Raw genomic sequence first — 18,158 nt, 5'->3', positions numbered from 1 at the left:
TGAGCCGTGCTTGACGGCAGGGCTCTTGGTGGTTGGCCCTGTTTAGGGCCGACGAATAGCAAGTTCCTACTCCTTAATCATGGAACTCGCCCTGCCGGGTGGCGCAGAAGTCCTGTACCTTTATTTCCGCACCCAAGACCGGGCTTGCATCTTTCCTCTGCCGCCAAGTCGACTTCCCAAGTCTTCTTAGCAGTCATGCGCCGCCCCGTCGCCTTGAGTTGAGGCTACACCAGGAGCCGGCGTGCGTAGCTTGAGTTCGGCCGATCCTCGAGCCCGTCACCATGCTCACGCCAACTGAGACGGTGGTAAGTCCCAACCGATAGTCCCTTATCAGTAGGATGTGGTATCCGAAAAGGTTTTGTGTTGACGTGTTTACCTCGGCAGTCGATGGAATGGGGTTTCTTCGTGCTGGCATTTTCGTTCCTCCTCGCACGATTCTGGGTCCGCGTCTCGCTTCGACAATACCAGGCATGGGTTTCCGATGTGCTTCTGGTGGTGGCGCTCGTGTGCACAATGGGGAACATCATGTGCGACACCCTCATATACAAGGTCGATGGGCTGCTGGAGTACAAGCATGTAACGCAGTACTTGGGTAAGGTCAGTGAGGAGGTCTGGATGTACGGGCTGGCCACCGGGGTTGCCCAGGTGATGGAACCACGGCTGACGGTGCTGGCAGGTCCGGTTCTCGACCAAGTTTTTCTTCGACGCTGGGTTGTACTTTCCGAAGTTCAGTCTCCTCATGAACTACTCGACGATGGTACCGCTGACGGAGCCGAGGATGCGCATGTTCCTGGGGATCATCGCCGTGTATCTTGTTCTCGCCTGCCTGACAGCTATCTTTGCCGACCTGTTCTGGTGCGGTGTAGACGTGTCGATTAATTGGCTGAACCCGCTGAAATGCTCATCCTTTTCCAATCCCCACCTTCAGAAGGTGACGTGGGCCATGAACATACTTGGGGAGCTACTGCTTTTCATCTTCCCATTCCCGATCCTGAAAAGCCTCAAGTTCACCGAGCTGAGGGAGAAGATCGGGCTGGCGTTGATCTTTGCGCTTGGCTTGTTCACCATCCTCGTCAGCACTGGCCGGTTCATGTTCATGCTGTTCCTTACTAATGACATCTCCCTGAGTGTCTGGACAACAGTGGAAATGTGTAAGACATTCTCCACCCGCAAGCTGTTTCATCAGGTGATTGACCGGCTGCAGGTATATCGGTCATGGTGGTGTCGCTGATGGCCATGCGACCGCTGCTCCGACGATTCGGACACGCCGTGACAAAGACAATTTCAAAGATGACGGGGGACTCGTCGCAACAGCGGTACAAAGAGCCCAGGCTGCCGTCGTACAACGAGGATATAGAGCTGGGCGACAAGGAACCGTTGCCATACAACACGGACAGGTGGTGGAAGTGGCCCGTGAATCTCGATGTAAACGTACGCATTGTTGTTCTATTCGAGATGCCCCTCTCAAGTACGGCAGTTCTGGGGGACACCTAACCTAACTAATACGTATTAGACCATGTCGGTGACGACGACGACCCAATCTGGCAGTTCAAGGACGCAACGGACGGGGACTTCGACACAACGGACGGGGACCTCGACACGGATGTCGACCAAGGCTTCTCATCTGTCTCGAAATGGGACGCGGCATGGCACTTCTGGGACGGGTTTGCGGCTGAGCGAGGAGCCCATGGGTCTGTTGGAAATGGACACTCGGGAGGTCCACGTGTACGAAAACCTCGTCATCGATAGCGACCAAGAAGGCCTGCCGTATGGAGCGTGACTGATGGCGGGTCTCTCGCCCTGGATTCACCAAGAAGTCAGCTTGTGGTTGTGGCCAGCTACGACAGGGCCCCACTTCTCCAGAAACCAGCATCAGCGTCACCAAGGACTTTGATGGTGGGGATCGACAGAGGACGTTGACGGTGGTTGCAGCTCGGCCTGTGGTTTGAGGTGGTGCGAGGCGCAAAGCGTGTTGCAGGGGTCGACACTCTGACACTCTGTGCGCACACACAGTCTGTCCACTGCACCTCCCCTCACAACAACAAGCAAACGCTGGTTGTTGCTGGCAGTTCGGGTCCTGCACACAACCAAGCCTGCAGCGCTGATTCACTGCGGCGTTTGAATCGCGTCCAGAGATTGAAGTTGAGGTACCTGGGTACCTTAGGTACCAAGGTGCGACGTGCGTGGGCCCACTTGGCTTCTCGACTAGCAGCTCCGTCTTGGTGGCACTTCCGCCCACTGCAGCTGCGACTTCCACTCTCGCAAGCCCAACAGGCATCCTCGAAACAAGTCGCCTGCTTTGACAATTCCAGCTTCCGCATCGCCACTTTGTGCACATGTCTGACTTTGAAGGCGCGCTTTACCTGGTTCGCCTCACCTTTGGCATCCTCCTCTCTACATCCATTGCATCTGGCCGCAGAACCAACTCCACCAGGGCTTCACTTCGGTCTGTAAGTCACTCTAATAAACGCCTTCTGAACACTCCACCGACATCTCTGGCCGTGGCGTTCAACGCCGTCAACTGGCGGCGCCCCAAACTAGCAAACTCAGACCAACACGTACAGTCTTATTTGAAGATGCTTGGGGCTTTTCGTCGTTTCTGCACGAATGCTCTTCTAACAAACACCCCGCAGAGTCGCGACACGCCACAAGCAAACATGGCCCCAGCCGTGACCAAGGCTCGCTACCCCAAGCGCAAGCGAGCGACCGTTGACTACGACGTCGACAAATCCTTTGCCGATGTCTCCGAACTCGAGGACGAGGAGGATGGTTACCATTCCGAGGAGCTTGGCGAGGACTCTACCGTTTCTGACGGCTCTAACAACGCTGCTGGTGCTGCTGGTGGTGCTGGTGGTGCTCAGCCTTCCAAGACGGTCACCACCACTCCCAGTGTCGACGACCACGACCACGACAGCGAGTACGAGGACGCCACCTACGGCTCTCGCAGGAAGCTCAAGAAGGTTTGTCTCGATCTCTCGACTGCCACTCGCACTCGCAACTCGCTGACTTTGGTGTATAGCGCAAGATTGCGGGCAGGGTCAATGGCCGATTCCAGGCCAAGCCCAAGCCTCCCAAGTTCAAGCCTTTCCCACTCATGTGAGCTGTTCTCCTGACCTCTGAGGGCCCAGTCTCCCACACACACCACACTCTTTGTCCCCACACGAGTAGCCTCGAAACCTTGGACATCCCACAGGCCACAGCCCGACCCGTATTAACTGTCGTTTAGGGACCTGCCCCCAGAGCTTCGCCTGAAGGTCTACGATGAGGCCCTGGTTGACCCTGATGGCGTCACCATCCGCACCTTCACCGACAAGTACGAGAGCACTCCGGTTCATGTCGCCGTCAGCAACATCAGGACAGCCTACTTCCTCACCCCCAAGTGGTACCATCACGGAAAGTGGACCGAAGTCCCCGCCAACCAGCTCCCCAGGAAGAAGAATCAGCTGTCGCCCAACCTCATCGCCGCCTCCAAGACCATCCACGGCGAGGCCTCCAAGAAGCTTTGGGAGCAGCCCTTCCTCTTCAGCGACGTCCAAGGCCTTCACGCCTTCCTCCTCATGCTGCGCCCCGAGACCATCGCCAGGCTGAGGGACATCACCATCCTACAGCACGGCTGGAACAACCACAAGGTCCTCCCGGCCTTCGTTCTCCTACGTGACGCTCCACTCCTCAGGAACCTCCGCCTCGACTGCCGAATCCGCCCCGACATCCGCGCCGCGCGCGCCGGCCACAACCAGGAGAACTCCATGGGTCAGCAGATTGCGACGAGGCTGTACAGCAACTGCCACCCGTTTCTCAAGGCCCTGATCAAGGAGAGGGGCAGCGGTGCCATCCTCGAGGTCATCAAGTTCTCTCGTGAGGAGTTCAAGAACAACTACTACGACCACGTGACCAACCACTGGGTCAGGATCGACTGGGATCAGGAGCGCGAGAACAAGATACTCGCGGCCGTGACCGAGGAGCTCAAGGTCATCATGAACCGCACCATTGTACCTCGGTTTCGTCGGTCCCGGTACTAGGGACAGCGGCACATGTCGGCCGGCGAACTTTTGGTCTTGTTGGCAGCTTTGGGATTGTATTGAGTGGCCTGACCATGCTAGGTCGGGCTGGGCGGAGCGGCAAGCGACTAGCGATTTGCGGATCGTGCCGCGGTCTTGTTGCGACAGCACCGGCTCAATCTCACCCTTCTCAGATTGCATCCTGAGAGGTATCATGGTCATGGAGACGTGTCTTCAGGACCCAATCATGGCCAAGACTGGTTCACCCAGGGATCATTGGTCGACGCACAACAATCTGACCAGTGATGTGTCACACTGAACCAATCCCAAAACGACTAGTATGAGGAATTCGTATCTGAAAGGGACTCTCACACATCATTCTCATGTCGCTCTTCCTCTCTTGTTTGGCTGCTGTCAGCTTTGCCTGAACCCAGCGGTAACGCAAATTCCAATGGCCTCGGCCTCGGCACTTGTCGTTTGAGGCGCAGCTTACGTCCTGGATCCCAGGGGGGGGGGGACAATTGGAATGGAATCGGTGAGGGGCAATTGATCACAGTCAGAGACAAAGGGTCCATCTGGGAAAAGGCATATATTCGTCGCCACAGAGCCCCGTCGGAACCACGTGCTCTGTCTTCCTCGTCTTTTTTGTGTTTTCTGCTTTTTTTTTTCTTGAGTGGCGAGGAGTCAAGGAACAGGGGCTTGGTTGATCCATCTCCCGAGGTCATAATCCTTAATCGGTCAACCATAAGAAAATAAAAACTATTAAAATAATATTGGCATTGCGCCTTGTGACTGTATACCTACTAGGAAGCTGGTGCCTGGGCCAAGCAGCCCCCCGCCCGCCTCCGCGCTTCCTCGAAAAGGATGTATTGTACCATAGATCTAGTTGAGCCGCACAAACTTCCCAACACTGGCCCCGATCTTGGACAGCCTCTTGCTCGCCCCCTTGGACTTTTTCTCCACCTGGCTGTATTCCTCCTCAATCTCACTCATCGACGGCGTCCGCGCCCCATCATCATCCTGCTCTGCGGCTGGGCTGGCCGACGCGTGGGGCGGACCTGGCTTGCCTGAGCCTGCGGGGAGGTGCGTCTGATGGAAATGGCTGGGTCAGCTTTTGGACCCTTTTGGGGGCCAAGGGGAGGTTGGGGACAAGGGCAAGGCCCGTGGTGAGGTAAGTAAACTAGTGTAGTGCCGTGAGAGGCGAGACGGTGCTCATGGACGGGAACGGGGGGGGGGGGGGTTGGGTTTCCAAGGGCTGGCAGGCCCCAGGGCGGGCTGACTGACTGACCTTGAGCTCGGCGTCTGCTGGGGTCGTGCCTAGGTAGATGGCGAAGTGGCCGACGGGCTCGTCCGGGGCGCCAGCGGTGGCGGTGTTTTTGTTCTTGGCGCCGTCGTAGTATCCGGCGAGCGTTTCGAGGCTGGAAAGCACGAGGCCGGTGTCAGGTGTCAGCTGTCTAGGTTGCTCTCTCGGCTTGGGAGGGGGGGGGGCCAGCGGCGGGATAAGGACAATCCTACCGGATGATGGCGCAAGTGAGGCCATGCTCAACTATCTGCTGCCGCACGGCCGTCTCAACTGCGTCTTTGACCGGCCTTGGGATGTCGTTTGGGCTGAGGCCCCAGAATATCTGGGGGTTTTGGTTTGTCAACACAGTCTCCAGGGGAATGCTTGCTTGGTATTGGTAGTAAAGCAAGTATCGGCAGGAGCTTGGGCTTTGTGGGTGCTTACATCTGGCTTCTCAGGTGAGTTACCATATGCCGTGGGGTAGAGCTCCTCGTAGGGGTTGGCCTTGATGCCGTCTATGGCTTTCCTGACCCAACTCATGGTACTAGCAAGAGGACGTGTGGCGTGCTTCGGCTCGTTGTTGTTGGATCTAGAAATTGGACTTGTCAAAAGGTGTGTGGGTTACGATACGCAGGGAGGGCAGGTTGGTTGGTTGGTTTACCACCCCGGCGTGGACTCACTTGCCTCGAGGTTAGAGCCAGTTGGCTTTGTCTGGGTGGCGAGGTGAGGCTGCACAGCCTTTGTGCCCACAAGCTTTGTTTGGCATGAACGTCTTCGTACTGGTCACAGAGTTTACAGGCGGGAGCGCTTTGCGCCTTGGACAAAGGGGGGGAAAACTCGCCCAGATCTCAAGTCCACGGGCGTGGGCTCAGTTCCACTGCCTGGTTCATGTTGTCTTTGACTGCTCTGGCCTCGGCGCCGCGGAACGAGAACCACCAGCCGTCACCATGTGAGCACGGCTTTGACATAATATGGTATCCTGTGGCAAGAGTGGCTTATTCAGCGTGAGACCGCCGAGAAAAGATAGAAAGAAACATCTGGGGGGATGAGAACACGAATGTGTGGGATGAAGGAAAAGAGGAGTGCAGGGAATAAGGTAATCAAGCTCGAGTTCATGTCCGACAAAGGTGGACTAGTGACAACTGTAAGAGAGTTCACATTGGTGCATTGGCAATTCAGATATGTGAGATCAGCGTCTAAAATTTTGTGCCGTAGAGTTTTCGATGGACGGCGGCAAGTCGATTTTTCTACGAAGTCTGTGACCTGATTCTATGGAACTTGATCCAGTAAGAAACCAAATTTGATTGTGAGAGTACATAGGAAACTTAGAAGTAGGAGACCGTCAGGCTTTTGCCTTGTTCCGGAATAACCCGAAAAAGTAGATGTCTAAGGTAATCTGTATCGTTTATGCGGCAACTTTGAGTTCTGCCCAACTTTGGAAGACCTCCGATGGTCACGAGCATGGGAGCCGTTTTATTCGTTCTTGGCAGTATGAGACCAAGATATAACAACTTACCTGCAGCTTACCTCTTGAACCGCCAGTTGTACGGGTTATGTTTGAGAGACGTGCCTCTCTCCCAGTACTCCTGGCCGCACTCCTCATAGTCAACTTGGATGTGCCTACGCTTCCAGGGCGGCATCTTACCTGTGATCTTTGCAAGACCAGCATCGAATTCCTTGGACATGTCCCAGAGCGGCTTTGGCAAAATGAGCCCGGACTCGTGGCGCTGGTTTGTCCAAGACGTTGACCCGGGTTCTCGCTCAACATTGAGGAACAGGTGACCCTGTATCTGGATGTTGTCAGTCCCACAGGTGGTGCGGTCATAGAGGACTGACCCGAATGCTATCGTCAAGTGATCGTCGATAGGCTCCAAGAGCGGTATCAATTTGCCCTTGTTCGTTGGGTCCTCGACCATGATGACCTCTTTGGTATACTCATCCAGGGTTCGAGTAGTGTTGTGTAGATCGCCTCTGTAAATATGGTCAGCATCCGGATGTCCTCTTCACGAAGGGTCACTTGAGCGAGTCACTTACCTGATGACGGCACACGTCATCCCAAGCCGTCGTGCCTCGTCCTTGGCAACCTTCTCGCACTGTTCAAGCAGCACTCTGGACACACTGTTAGTGTTTGTATTGTAGTAAATCTTTGGATCACTCAGTGTCCCTTTCCCGGAGCCCTTATACAGCCTGTCGAGTTCGCCGGGACTCATCGCAACGCCTTTGCCAATTCTCATCCCGTTGCAATACTTCCACGCTTCCTTCACAGCCTTAGCCTTCGTGCTTTTCAACGAGGACACGTATGGCCTATGTGGGACTTGGGTGCCTCCAGCGTATCTGGCACTGGCACTTCTCCTCGGGACGTATTTGCTGAAGGCGTCATTGAAACACTTCTGGCGCCGCCGCGAGTCGAGGTTTCGCCTCGCGTAAGGGTGCCACGGTTTTTGAGTTCTGGCCATCTTGTAGTTGTGTATCTCGAGGGATCCTGATCTTCTCTTGTGTATCTCTTTGCTTTGGACTTCCCTGGCCAGCTCCTCTTTTTTGTTTGCAATGAGAGTCGCTGGTTTACCGAGACGTGTCCGCGAGACAGACTGAAATTTCTAGGTAATTACAGGTCATTTTGAAGTCTGGAGTATTCATTCACACCATCATGAAAGCTATTGGCTCGATAAAGCTCGTTGTCCTTCTCAGCCGGGTGACAAACACCATGTCTAATGTCGTTCTTGGCAACCGGCTCGCTCAGTCTGTTTTGAGCTATTAAAAGCTTTTCTAATTAATCAAAATGACACATGATTTCAGGTTGATCTCTTCCCAATTGTGGACATCTGTCAAAGAATTTGACAAAGCAGCATGGTACCGATCCGCCCCACAATTATGACCAGTGTGGTCAAAGGCTCATTGTTCCCAGAAAGAGCCCTCGTCCATCCAAGTCAAGCTCAAGTGCTACGCTCGGCCCTAACAAATACCTGTCCCCAAAGGCAGATGAATAACATGAGCGAAAAGGAATAAACAATAAGTCCTGGACTGGTAGCCAACAATCCACATTGCTCAAACTCCGTTCTATTGCCTCTGGTCCGGTCCAGATATCCGCCATGGAAAACTCTTCGGGAGCCGGTAGGCCTATCCATGCCGCAGATGATCTTGGTGAGCCAGCCCACGAAGCGCACCCCACTTTTCTGGAAGATTCAGACAATTTCTATGAAGACTATGGCTTCGATCCCCCACATATCGTGGAACACGATCTCTCTGAAGAGTTTTGTTATGATGGGTACGAATACCCAGGTGACGACGTGCAGTTGCCGCCGGGACAGCGATATTACCCGTGGGATGGAAGCGAATATCAGAACCTCGAGGACTTTGAGCAGTATAGGCCCGGAGGCCACCATCCTGTTGTCCTGGGAGACTTACTCGGCGAGGACAGCCGGTTTGAGGTCTGGCACAAATTGGGACAAGGAACATATGGACTCATTTGGCTATGCCGAGATCTGTTGAAGGGCAAGTTTTGCGCAGTAAAGGTCCTACGAGCCGAGCTCTCAGGACAGTCCGATAAATTACCAGAGCTGAGGGTTCAAAACATGTTGGGTGGTATCTCTCCAGAAGAAGCGTGGCAAAATCATATCGCCATGCCATTGGAAACTTTCACACAAAGGGGTCCGAACGGAGAGCATATCTGTATAGTGACGAGACTGTTGGGTCCCTCCATTACCAGTTCACGAAGGCACAATTGGAACGACACTTCATTGCTGAAGGATATTTGCTTCCAGCTCGTCGAAGGCATGGACTTCATGCACCGCCACGGTCTCGGGCACGGTGATTTCCGGCCACCGAACATATTGTTCAAGACTACGCTAGAGGATCTTACTGAAGAGGAGATGGAGATTTACCTGCCAGACCCAGAAGCATATGAGATATACGCGGTCGACGAGCCCATAGATGGTGAGCCGCCATGCGGCCCTCATGCGCCGCTGTACGCCATAGAGCCCCTCGAGTTACATTTGGAAGACGAGTGCATCACCAAAGAGATTGCAATAATCGACTTCGGGGTTGCCTTCGAAACGGCATGCCCGAACATACCGACAGCTATCCCGGACAACTACGCTGCCCCTGAGTGCCACCCCGAGCTCGGCTCGCAGCAGCCCAGCATCGGGAGTGATCTCTGGGCACTCGGCTGCACAATGGTGGAGGTTTTGTGCGGCAGCACCCCATTCGAACTCTTTGGCGGTTTTAATTTCGGGGAGGTGGAGCTGTCACTGGGGCCAATGCCGGAGCCGTACAGGTCCAAGTTTATCGAGTCTAGCTCGTTCTACAGCCCTGACAGCCAAGCAGACCACGGCGCCCACTTGTTGTGGGATAAAGAGAGCCTCAGCAATAGGCGGGAACGAGTCACAGCACAGCACGGAATAGACGATAATCTGTACGGAGTCATCGGCTATGAGGCTTGTAATCCACATCCCAATACAATGTGGAGACCACCAAAGACCATTAGCGCATCTGTTGCTGCGTCCGCGGACAGATACGAGAGGCCTGCATTCCCAGTGGTCGAAGGCACCTCAGAGTTCTCCATCAGGCGGCGGCTTGAGCGCGAAGCGATCCCCGGAGCGGTGGACCTCCTGAGACAAGTCCTGAGGTGGTTCCCAGAGGATCGTGTGGGCGCGGACAAATTACTTGTTCATGAATGGTTCGAAGGCCGCCACAAAAGCACTGGAGTCCGGAGGGCCGACCTTTGAAGACACCCGAAGTCATGGATGTTGTTGACTTGACAGAAGAAACGAGCGTCAGAAAGTAACATTCCCCTTCGTTGCTACAGCCAGACACTACCAATGCGTTCGTGGGCCCACAAACGTGGCACATGAATGAGATCGACTTGCGACACACTGATGCATTCGTACCAAAGCCTGCCAGGGGCTTCTTGCGAAAGGCTTTGTTTGTGAAACCACGGAGAGGAGCCTGGGGAGTATGGAGGTTGTGTGTAGACGTAAGAAGTGGAAGACCTCAATACTTAATAAACATATGGCGCTTGAGACTCGCGGGCGCAGATAATCTATAATCTCTTGCTGCGATCGTGCCGGTGCAGTCAACTGGTTTTTGCCAAGCGACCGTTATTCCGAGAACCCCTATGTTTCAGTGAAACCTAATTACGATAAGCCAATACGGTCAGTTGCTGAGAGACCTAGGTACCCCCCACAGGTTTATCAATGCAGCATCAGGCCCGGAAAAGATACGAGGAAATATCGTGGATAAATATCGGGAAAAACATGGTGCCGGAAAACAGCGACAGCCTAGACGTAGAGGAACCTACCGAGGAGCTGTCATGCATTACGAACCAGTCCCCCTGTCCTCAAGCCCCGCATTGAGGAGCACCCGGCCGAGTCCGAGCTGTTTTGCCCCGTAGAGAAGGTCTCCAGGTGGATCTTTACCCCGGACGGGAACTAGGGAACCGCCAATAGCCCCACTACTCCACATCATGCTGATCATTCGTAGTAAGAGTTGATGCGGATTTAGTGGTTCGGGTTATAAAACTAAAGAGCAGGTAAAAGCCCCGCTCTGTCGTGAAATAATCTGTCATATTCGACGGAAATTTTGAGATCATCTACTCAGATCAAGCATATCCGAAGCAAAGTCGTACCTCGCTTGCACACCTCCACGTCGTCGCCGCCGTCATGGAAGCAGAAGTCGCCGAACTAAAGAAGCAGGTTGCTGCCCTGCAGAAGGAGGTCACACGAGTAGCTGGTGAGCGCCTCAGAATTCGTCCAGCCAGCCGAGAATGACACTTGCGCTGACAACTAGGACGCAGATGAAGCAGAGATCCGTAAAACCCACTTCAAGTATGGGTACTATCTCGACAAGTGCCTCTACAACGAGGTAGTGGACATGTTCGCCGACCATCCGGACACGTACGTCGAGTTCCTCGGGTCTCGATACAGGGGCAAGGAGGGTGTCAAGCGGCTGTACCAGGGCCGGTTCCAGAACGCGTTCGTCAAGGGCCGCAATGGCCCAGTCTACGGATTTCTTCTCGACCACATCATGATGCAAGATATCGTGGATGTCGACTCGAGTGGCACGCACGCGTGGGTCAGAATGAGAGCGCTAATGAGTGCTGGAACTGTGAGCTCAGATTCTCTTCCGTTTCGGTTCTGCGGCGGCACTGTCCTTTGTTGGAGGGCCTCGGAGTGTATGGTCTCGATGCTGTGGCCGACGTCTAACACATACTAGCACGACTCCGTCAACGAGACGCACCCACGCGGGCACGTACAGTGGTGGGAGGGCGGCCTATACGAGAACGAGTACATCAAAGAGAACGGTGTCTGGAAACTCTTCCGCTACCGCTACTTCCCATTCTGGCACGCGGAATTTGAGAGCGGCTGGAGTCACACAAAGAAGAATTACATACCCTGGCCGACGAAGACATACCCGGAAGACCCTATGGGTCCGGACGAGATCCTCGAGCAGAAGATGCTCTGGGTAAGTACACCACCTCCCCCTAAGCCCTGATCTTGATCTTTTCAAAAATTCCAAAGAGGACCTAATTACTACTTGACTGACACGTAACAGCCTGACACGCGAGTAATCCCGTTCCACTACCCTCACCCTGTAACCGGTAAAAAGGTGAACGATGACGACCTCAGGGCGCCGCATTGGGGCCAGGACGTGAACACCTCGGACAAGCCCCTCACCCTAAAGTTGCCGGATGGGCAGACGAGGCCTGGGGCTGAGGAGGGGGTTAGCGAGTCTCAACCCGGGACGAAGATCCTGCCGGAGCTGCTGCAGAACAAGCCGGTCAACGGTGCTTAATACCTATCATTGCAGCTGCTAGATCGAGAATCGTTTTTGCCTTGATTTTTGGATGCTGCCTCTGAATTTTGCAGCGGACTGCTCCATAGTTCCTACTCTGCACGGGTAATAGAAATACCTCCTTGAGCGCATTGTTATCGCTAGCAGCCATGAATACACTACTTAGGCCTGAAGCCAAGCATCCGTCCCACTGTTTCACTAGTCCTCCATGCGGAATTACGGGGATATCAGCCCAGTGGGATGCTCCGCATTGAGAATCAGTGTGGGGATTCTTGCCCAGTTGGAGATATTCCAGCCTGGAGCTCAGGGATGAGAGCTCCATTTCGCCTGCAAGTGCCGTAGCATCGAGCAGATTCACCCCGCATCCCGAGGATGATCAATGCCTGACAGATGGAATAGATTACCCGGTCTCCAACAACGCAGCGCACAATGCAGGCCGCCGAGGCATGCCATGCTGGGGAGCGATGCCGACGCCACGGGGAGTTGAAGCCGACGTCTCAACTGTGCGGGCTTTCTTGATGGCCCGGAGGAAAATGGTCATCTACTCGGGACCTCCATGCGGTTACTGCACGAGGACTTGAAAGAGAACCAGACACTTTGATTGAACTGACCATAATAAACATCCCAATAACCCACAAAGTTCCTTGAGATACTGCTGTTGCGCGCAAAGACGAGTAGCCCCACAACTCGCACCATGGCGCACATCTTTTCTCTTGCACCCGCTGTAAAGGGGTACAAGGACGGCCTCCTGACAAGACCTGGCGAGGCAACCACATTTCCACAGACTCCGGTCTTCAGCGGAATTAACAAGCCGTCGCGTTTTGAAGGCGATGTGTTCGACCTTGAAGTCACGGGTACGATCCCCAAGGAAATAAACGCGACTTTCTACCGCATCCAGCCAGACCAGCGCTTCCCGCCGCTGTTCGAAGACGACGTGCATTTCAACGGCGACGGCTCCGTTACCGCGATCAGGATCTCCAACGGGCACGCCGACTTTAAGCAGCGATATGTGCAGACAGACCGTTACAAGGCCGAGACGGCCGCGCGGCAGAGTCTGTTTGGGCGGTACAGGAACCCGTTCACAGATAATGAGGCCGTGAAGGGGGTGATCAGGACAGCTTCGAATACCAATATCACTTTTTGGCGAGGGATGCTGCTTGCCAGCAAGGAGGACGTTCGTGGCACCTTTGCTCTCTTGCGGATCCGTGGCCGAGCACTCAAGAGCTAACAATGATTAGGGACCGCCTTTCGCCATGGACCCCGTCACCCTCGACACTCTCGGGCGGTACGACTTTGAGGGCCAGATCACGTCGCCGACTTTCACAGCACACCCTAAATTTGATCCCGATACTGGCGAGATGATATGTTTCGCTTATGAGGCTGGTGGGAACGGCAACGACGGGAGTCTCGACATCATCATGTGGACCTTTGATGCAGATGGGAAGAAGACGGAGGAGGCGTTTTATAAGGCGCCATTCGCTGGCATGATCCATGATATTGGCGTGAGCAAGAACTATGTGGTAATGCCGCTCACGCCGATAAAAGTTAATATGGACAGAATGAAGAGAGGAGGTGAGAAGTTTGCGTGGGACCCCTACGAGGATCAGTGGTATGGCCTCGTGCCGAGGCGTAACGGAAAAAGCGAAGACATTATTTGGTTCCGGGCAGATAATGGTGAGTTTCATACCGGACTACTGCCACTATTCAGCCCGGAAACTAACATCTACTATCAGCCTTCCAGGGCCACATAGCAGGTTGCTACGAAAATGAAGACGGCCACGTCGTTGTCGATCTCACCGTCGCCGACGGGAATGTGTTCTTTTGGTGGCCCCCAGATGGTACATAACATTTTCTTCCATTGACCAAATCTCACTTCAAGTTCTTGTTCTTGTTCTTAATTCACCCCAGAACGGAGCAGCAGTACAGAGTTCGTAGCACGCGGCTGACACATACCAAACATGCAGAGGAGCTCACGCCCATTCAGCCAGACAAGATAACCCCGCGAGACAAGCTCAACAGCCAGACAACACGCTGGATCCTCGACCCAAAAGCCAAGACCGAGACACGCATCAAGCCCGCCTACGTGTGGGACATCAACGGCGAGTTCAGCCGCATCGACGACCGCTGGGTGACCAAGAAGTACAAGCACTTCTGGCAGGCGAGGATCGACCCCTCAAAGCCGTACGACTTCCAAAAGTGCGGCCCCCCCGCGGGCGGCCTGTTTAACTCCCTGGGGCATTACACGTGGGACCCGGACGACGCGCTGTCCCACGGCGACGAGGACACGTACTTCTTCGGCCCGACGTCGACGGTGCAGGAGCCGAGTTTCATCCCGCGGGGGGAGGACGCGGCCGAGGGCGAGGGGTACCTGATCGCGCTGGTGAACCGGCTCGACGAGCTGCGCAACGACGTCGCCGTGTTCGACGCCCAGAGGCTCTCGCAGGGCCCGCTGGCCGTGATCCACCTGCCCCTCAAGCTCAAGCTGGGGCTCCACGGCAACTTTGTGGATCACCGGGATATCGAGGCGTGGCAGAAGAGGCGGGATGCCGGTGGTGATGTTGGGCCGGTCAAGGTTGCTACTGAGCCGCTGCCTTGGCAAAAGGCGCTCGCGAACGGGACCGCCAACGGGCAGAATGGTGCTAATTAATGGTGCCCATTGAACTGCAATATCCGAATTATATGACCCGGTGGCGGTTTACGTGAACAAGCCGGGATAGATAGTCAAGCATCAGTGAATTTCGGCCAATCCATTCCGAGTTCTGGAAGCTTTCCACCTAGCTCTCCGACTATCTCCTTCCAGGTCAGCTCCTGAGATTCGTGTGCACATAGGAAAGGTTTCATGTCGTCTTCCCAAAATGACTCATCTATCAGCACGAGGTTGTATGCATGGTTGAGCGAACACCTTGGAACCTGGAGAAGGGCTTACTGCGAAAACTGTTCGTGGCGACTGGACAATAAAATGGCACCGAGAGATTATTCATCGTGTGATCATGTTGATAATTACCTAACCTAGGTTGACCAAAATTATCCATTGCTTGGTTCTTCTCCACTCTGGTCATTTTCGTCTCAACATGACATCCAAAAAAAAAAAACAATCCCCACCGGCTGCCACTATTGCCACAAGTACTTCACAAGACCCGGCTTCCAAAAAGGGACCACGTGTAGAGCTGCTCTGCTCAGTTCAAAGGGTCAAAATACTCGCTCCAGTCCCCGGTACCTCCAGCCCAAGGATTCGGCCTGCCTCCCCGGAACACATTGTCGAAGTAGACATCAGTGACCGCATCCTGCAAAAGCCGTTCAAACTGCGCAAACCCCTCGACGTACCTGTCCTCCTGCCGGGGCTTATCCATCCAGGCATAAGGACAAGGCACGTCCGTGAGGTCCACATACTGGACGTCGTTCGCCCTCTTCCTGTCGGCCCAGAACTGGCGGAACAGCTCCCTGTTGAACGTCTTGTACCCAAAACCGGGCTTCCACCAGTCGTCGAGCTTCGCCTGCTTCACGAACAAGTTGAACACCTTGAGGTGTCCCATGAGGATCGGCTCGCCGTAGAGGTGCACGAGGATCCTCGTCCCCGGGGGGTTCAGCTCCTCGATGTTGGCGGGCATCTTGGGATCCACCTCGGGCCTGGGGTACCCGCAGGACTCGGAGCCGTGCTGGTACAGGCAGGCGTGGACCCTGCCCAGGTGCGAGTTGGACAGCTTAGACACGGCGAACTTCCAGTCGATGGGCGTCTCTTGGGGCTCGGGGAAGCAGTTGACGGCGCGGCGGCACAGCCACGGGAGGCCTAGCAGGAAGGGAAGGATGCATGGGAACTGCCGCCACAGGTTGAGTTCCATCTTGTTGGGTACGGTGACTCGCTCGTGGACGGCTGTGGCCTCCCATTTGGGGATGTTGAACGAGTCTTTCTCGCTGTGGAACTATCAGCGCCATTAGTATTCCTATGGGTCCTGAAGTGTTGCATGGGAGAACATGACGAAACATCGAGGAAGGGGATCCGTAACGTACACGCAAACAGTCGCCCAGGCAGTTCACCTTCAGACCTGGCAAGGACTTCCAGTATCTGGAGTATCTGGGGACGTCGACGACGCATGGAGAATCGTGGTCTCCATAAAGAACGGCTTCGATGACAAAGGGTGTGTCGTCCAGAGTCACATCCTCGAGGCGGTTGATCATTGGATGTTCGTGATGCTGATCTGGAGGTGCCATCTGAGGGGTCCCTCCAACCACCAGCATAGGTCCCCAGTAGAGCATCAGGTGGCCCGGGGGCCCGAGGTTCAACACGCTCTGGTTGATCATCGAAGTCCACTTGCGCTCGTTGGACTGGCTGAGGATGAGGCTGAAGAGCCAGTGTGGCGCCACGCGCTTGACCGTGCAGCTCATGTACATGACAGGCATCTGCTCCGTCAGGCCGTCGGTGTCTAGACGCTCGTACATGTGCGACAGACAGAGAGCAGTGCGGTCATCGTTCCTCAAGACCCACGTCCACTCCGGCTGCGTCTTGTGCTCCGGAAACACAATGGCCCTGACGTGATGAGGGGAAGGCCGCTTGTCGTCCGTGAACCGTGCGAATGACTTGCAGAAGAATTTGTGCGTGTTGCGGTCGAGCTTCTGGCATTGAACAGAGCAATATCGCATCGAGTGGCATCCTGAACATTTCAGGTGTCCTGGTCTGTCGCAGACTGTGCAGAGCAGGCTGTCCCTGGGCTTGCGCGCCAAAAGCCCATCGTTCTTCGGGATTCTGATCGTCGTTGATTTGTAGGGTACCTTTGCTGGCTCGAGCGGCGCGGCGCTCATGTTTTGGAAGACATCCATGGCTTCGGTGTTCACAAATCCAAGATGAGTGTATTGCAAAAGCAAGGAGGAATGGGGTCGCCAAAGGCGTGGGAAAGAGAAGAAAACAGGCAAACAAATAGCCTCGACAAGAGTTGTTGCCTGGTAGCTGTCAGAAGGTTCCTGAAATGCTGATTTTGTTTTGGATTCGTGGTAAAGCGGATCAACTTTAAACGGCCGTTTGGGCATGGCAACGGGAATGTGCATTTTTAGCACCTGGGCAACCACACACGTCGTCCCCTGAAGGCCATGCACGTGTCGCTCAGGAACCAGGTGGAGACATCTGGGTCATGATGCATCCAACCGGTTTCAGCCAACACATAATTACAAAGGACCTTCGGGGCCTGACGCCACGTTGAAGGAATTTGTGAAAGCACATGAGGGGACCTGGCGGCTTTGCTTCCTTCCATTTGCTCCCTCTACTAACTCTAGCACCGTGGCAGATTAGCCCTTGGGCTACTTGTGTCGACGATCCTAGTCAGCGGCGCCGTCGAGAGTGATGTCTCCTAGTCTTGTCTGTGCGGCACGAGGCTGAGGCCACGTCCCACGTACTGTACTGTCTTTATACCGTTATTGGCACTGTATTTATTTGAAAGGCTAAGTCTTAAGTGTTTGCTGCTTCTTTATGAAGGCACCGCACACGTTTTATATGTATTGGGATTAACACCACTTGCTCCCTCTACCACACACCTTCTCACCGAACCTAGTCCGTAGAAGGGCTAAACATGAAGTCCAGGGGACACTATCTCTCTCAATGTGAGACTGGCATATGAGATGTGTCCCTAAAGAAATTTCCTTCGTTTTCTCGTGGCATGCTTTCCAGTAGGAGGCTATCCCATACAAGGGGCCGATGCCCTTCTCATCCACACCCAAGACAAAATAGCCGAAGCCCTGGCGAACCCTTCTTATCTCCAGCCAAAACAAAGCAAGTCTCGCGCTTCGCAAACACCAAGCCCGCCACGAGCAGCCGAGGCAGGTCCCTCCGACCCAGCTGCCTCCTCCACCGGACGCCTCGCCGGCATCCCGCCCCTCATCCTCGCCCGGGATCTCGAACCAGGGGGCGGCCTCGGCACCTTGTTGCGTTCAAGGCACACAGATGAGTCGTCCTCGTGGGGTGCCTCGACTTCTCGCCGTCCTCTCGAGCTCGAAGGCCAGGTGCTTGTGGGCTGCCTGATCCCGCACCTGGTGCGGGCCGTCGTCGGCAGTGTTGTTTGGGCTCCTCGCATGACACAAGCTGGTTTCGTTTTAATTTTAAT

At 54.7% G+C, this 18,158-nt stretch overlaps 7 protein-coding genes across 7 annotated transcripts; 5 read left to right on the top strand and 2 right to left on the bottom strand.

Annotated features, from left to right (window-relative positions):
• Positions 1-281: 281 nt before the first annotated feature.
• On the top strand, positions 282-1,780 carry KVR01_011845 (uncharacterized protein; the record flags this gene model as incomplete). The annotated part of the gene is made up of 5 exons (XM_044787768.1): positions 282-305; positions 385-597; positions 677-1,151; positions 1,205-1,431; positions 1,514-1,780. 5 exons carry the CDS (start codon positions 282-284, stop codon positions 1,778-1,780), a joined length of 1,206 nt encoding a protein of 401 aa, XP_044638926.1.
• Positions 1,781-2,336: 556 nt separating this feature from the next.
• KVR01_012080 (uncharacterized protein) lies at positions 2,337-4,204 on the top strand (the record flags this gene model as incomplete). Its single annotated transcript, XM_044782562.1, has 4 exons — positions 2,337-2,501; positions 2,634-2,960; positions 3,020-3,096; positions 3,227-4,204. 4 exons carry the CDS (start codon positions 2,337-2,339, stop codon positions 4,017-4,019), a joined length of 1,362 nt encoding a protein of 453 aa, XP_044639161.1. The 3' UTR covers positions 4,020-4,204.
• A 676-nt stretch (positions 4,205-4,880) lies between these two features.
• KVR01_011959 (uncharacterized protein) lies at positions 4,881-7,514 on the bottom strand (the record flags this gene model as incomplete). Its single annotated transcript, XM_044791654.1, has 6 exons — positions 4,881-5,087; positions 5,287-5,416; positions 5,514-5,663; positions 5,883-5,955; positions 6,926-7,251; positions 7,315-7,514. 6 exons carry the CDS (start codon positions 7,512-7,514, stop codon positions 4,881-4,883), a joined length of 1,086 nt encoding a protein of 361 aa, XP_044639040.1.
• An 855-nt stretch (positions 7,515-8,369) lies between these two features.
• On the top strand, positions 8,370-10,004 carry KVR01_012103 (uncharacterized protein; the record flags this gene model as incomplete). Its single annotated transcript, XM_044789638.1, has 1 exon — positions 8,370-10,004. One exon carries the CDS (start codon positions 8,370-8,372, stop codon positions 10,002-10,004), a length of 1,635 nt encoding a protein of 544 aa, XP_044639184.1.
• Positions 10,005-10,763: 759 nt separating this feature from the next.
• KVR01_012055 (uncharacterized protein) lies at positions 10,764-12,242 on the top strand. Its single transcript, XM_044794901.1, has 4 exons — positions 10,764-11,007; positions 11,072-11,382; positions 11,491-11,739; positions 11,830-12,242. The coding sequence occupies exons 1-4, from the start codon at positions 10,938-10,940 to the stop codon at positions 12,067-12,069; spliced, it is 870 nt and encodes a 289-aa protein (XP_044639136.1). The 5' UTR covers positions 10,764-10,937; the 3' UTR covers positions 12,070-12,242.
• Positions 12,243-12,763: 521 nt separating this feature from the next.
• Positions 12,764-14,716, top strand: KVR01_011912 (uncharacterized protein; the record flags this gene model as incomplete). The annotated part of the gene is made up of 5 exons (XM_044789992.1): positions 12,764-13,243; positions 13,308-13,743; positions 13,803-13,907; positions 14,034-14,479; positions 14,513-14,716. The coding sequence occupies 5 exons, from the start codon at positions 12,764-12,766 to the stop codon at positions 14,714-14,716; spliced, it is 1,671 nt and encodes a 556-aa protein (XP_044638993.1).
• Positions 14,717-15,245: 529 nt separating this feature from the next.
• KVR01_012052 (uncharacterized protein) lies at positions 15,246-16,884 on the bottom strand (the record flags this gene model as incomplete). Its single annotated transcript, XM_044786971.1, has 2 exons — positions 15,246-15,989; positions 16,078-16,884. 2 exons carry the CDS (start codon positions 16,882-16,884, stop codon positions 15,246-15,248), a joined length of 1,551 nt encoding a protein of 516 aa, XP_044639133.1.
• Between the last annotated feature and the right edge of the window lie 1,274 nt (positions 16,885-18,158).

Source organism: Diaporthe batatas (assembly GCF_019321695.1).
Source record: "Diaporthe batatas strain CRI 302-4 chromosome Unknown Contig00017, whole genome shotgun sequence".
Lineage (NCBI taxonomy): Eukaryota > Fungi > Ascomycota > Sordariomycetes > Diaporthales > Diaporthaceae > Diaporthe > Diaporthe batatas.
Note: the sequence above shows the minus strand (reverse complement) of the source record. Positions and strands in the feature narration are given on the sequence as shown.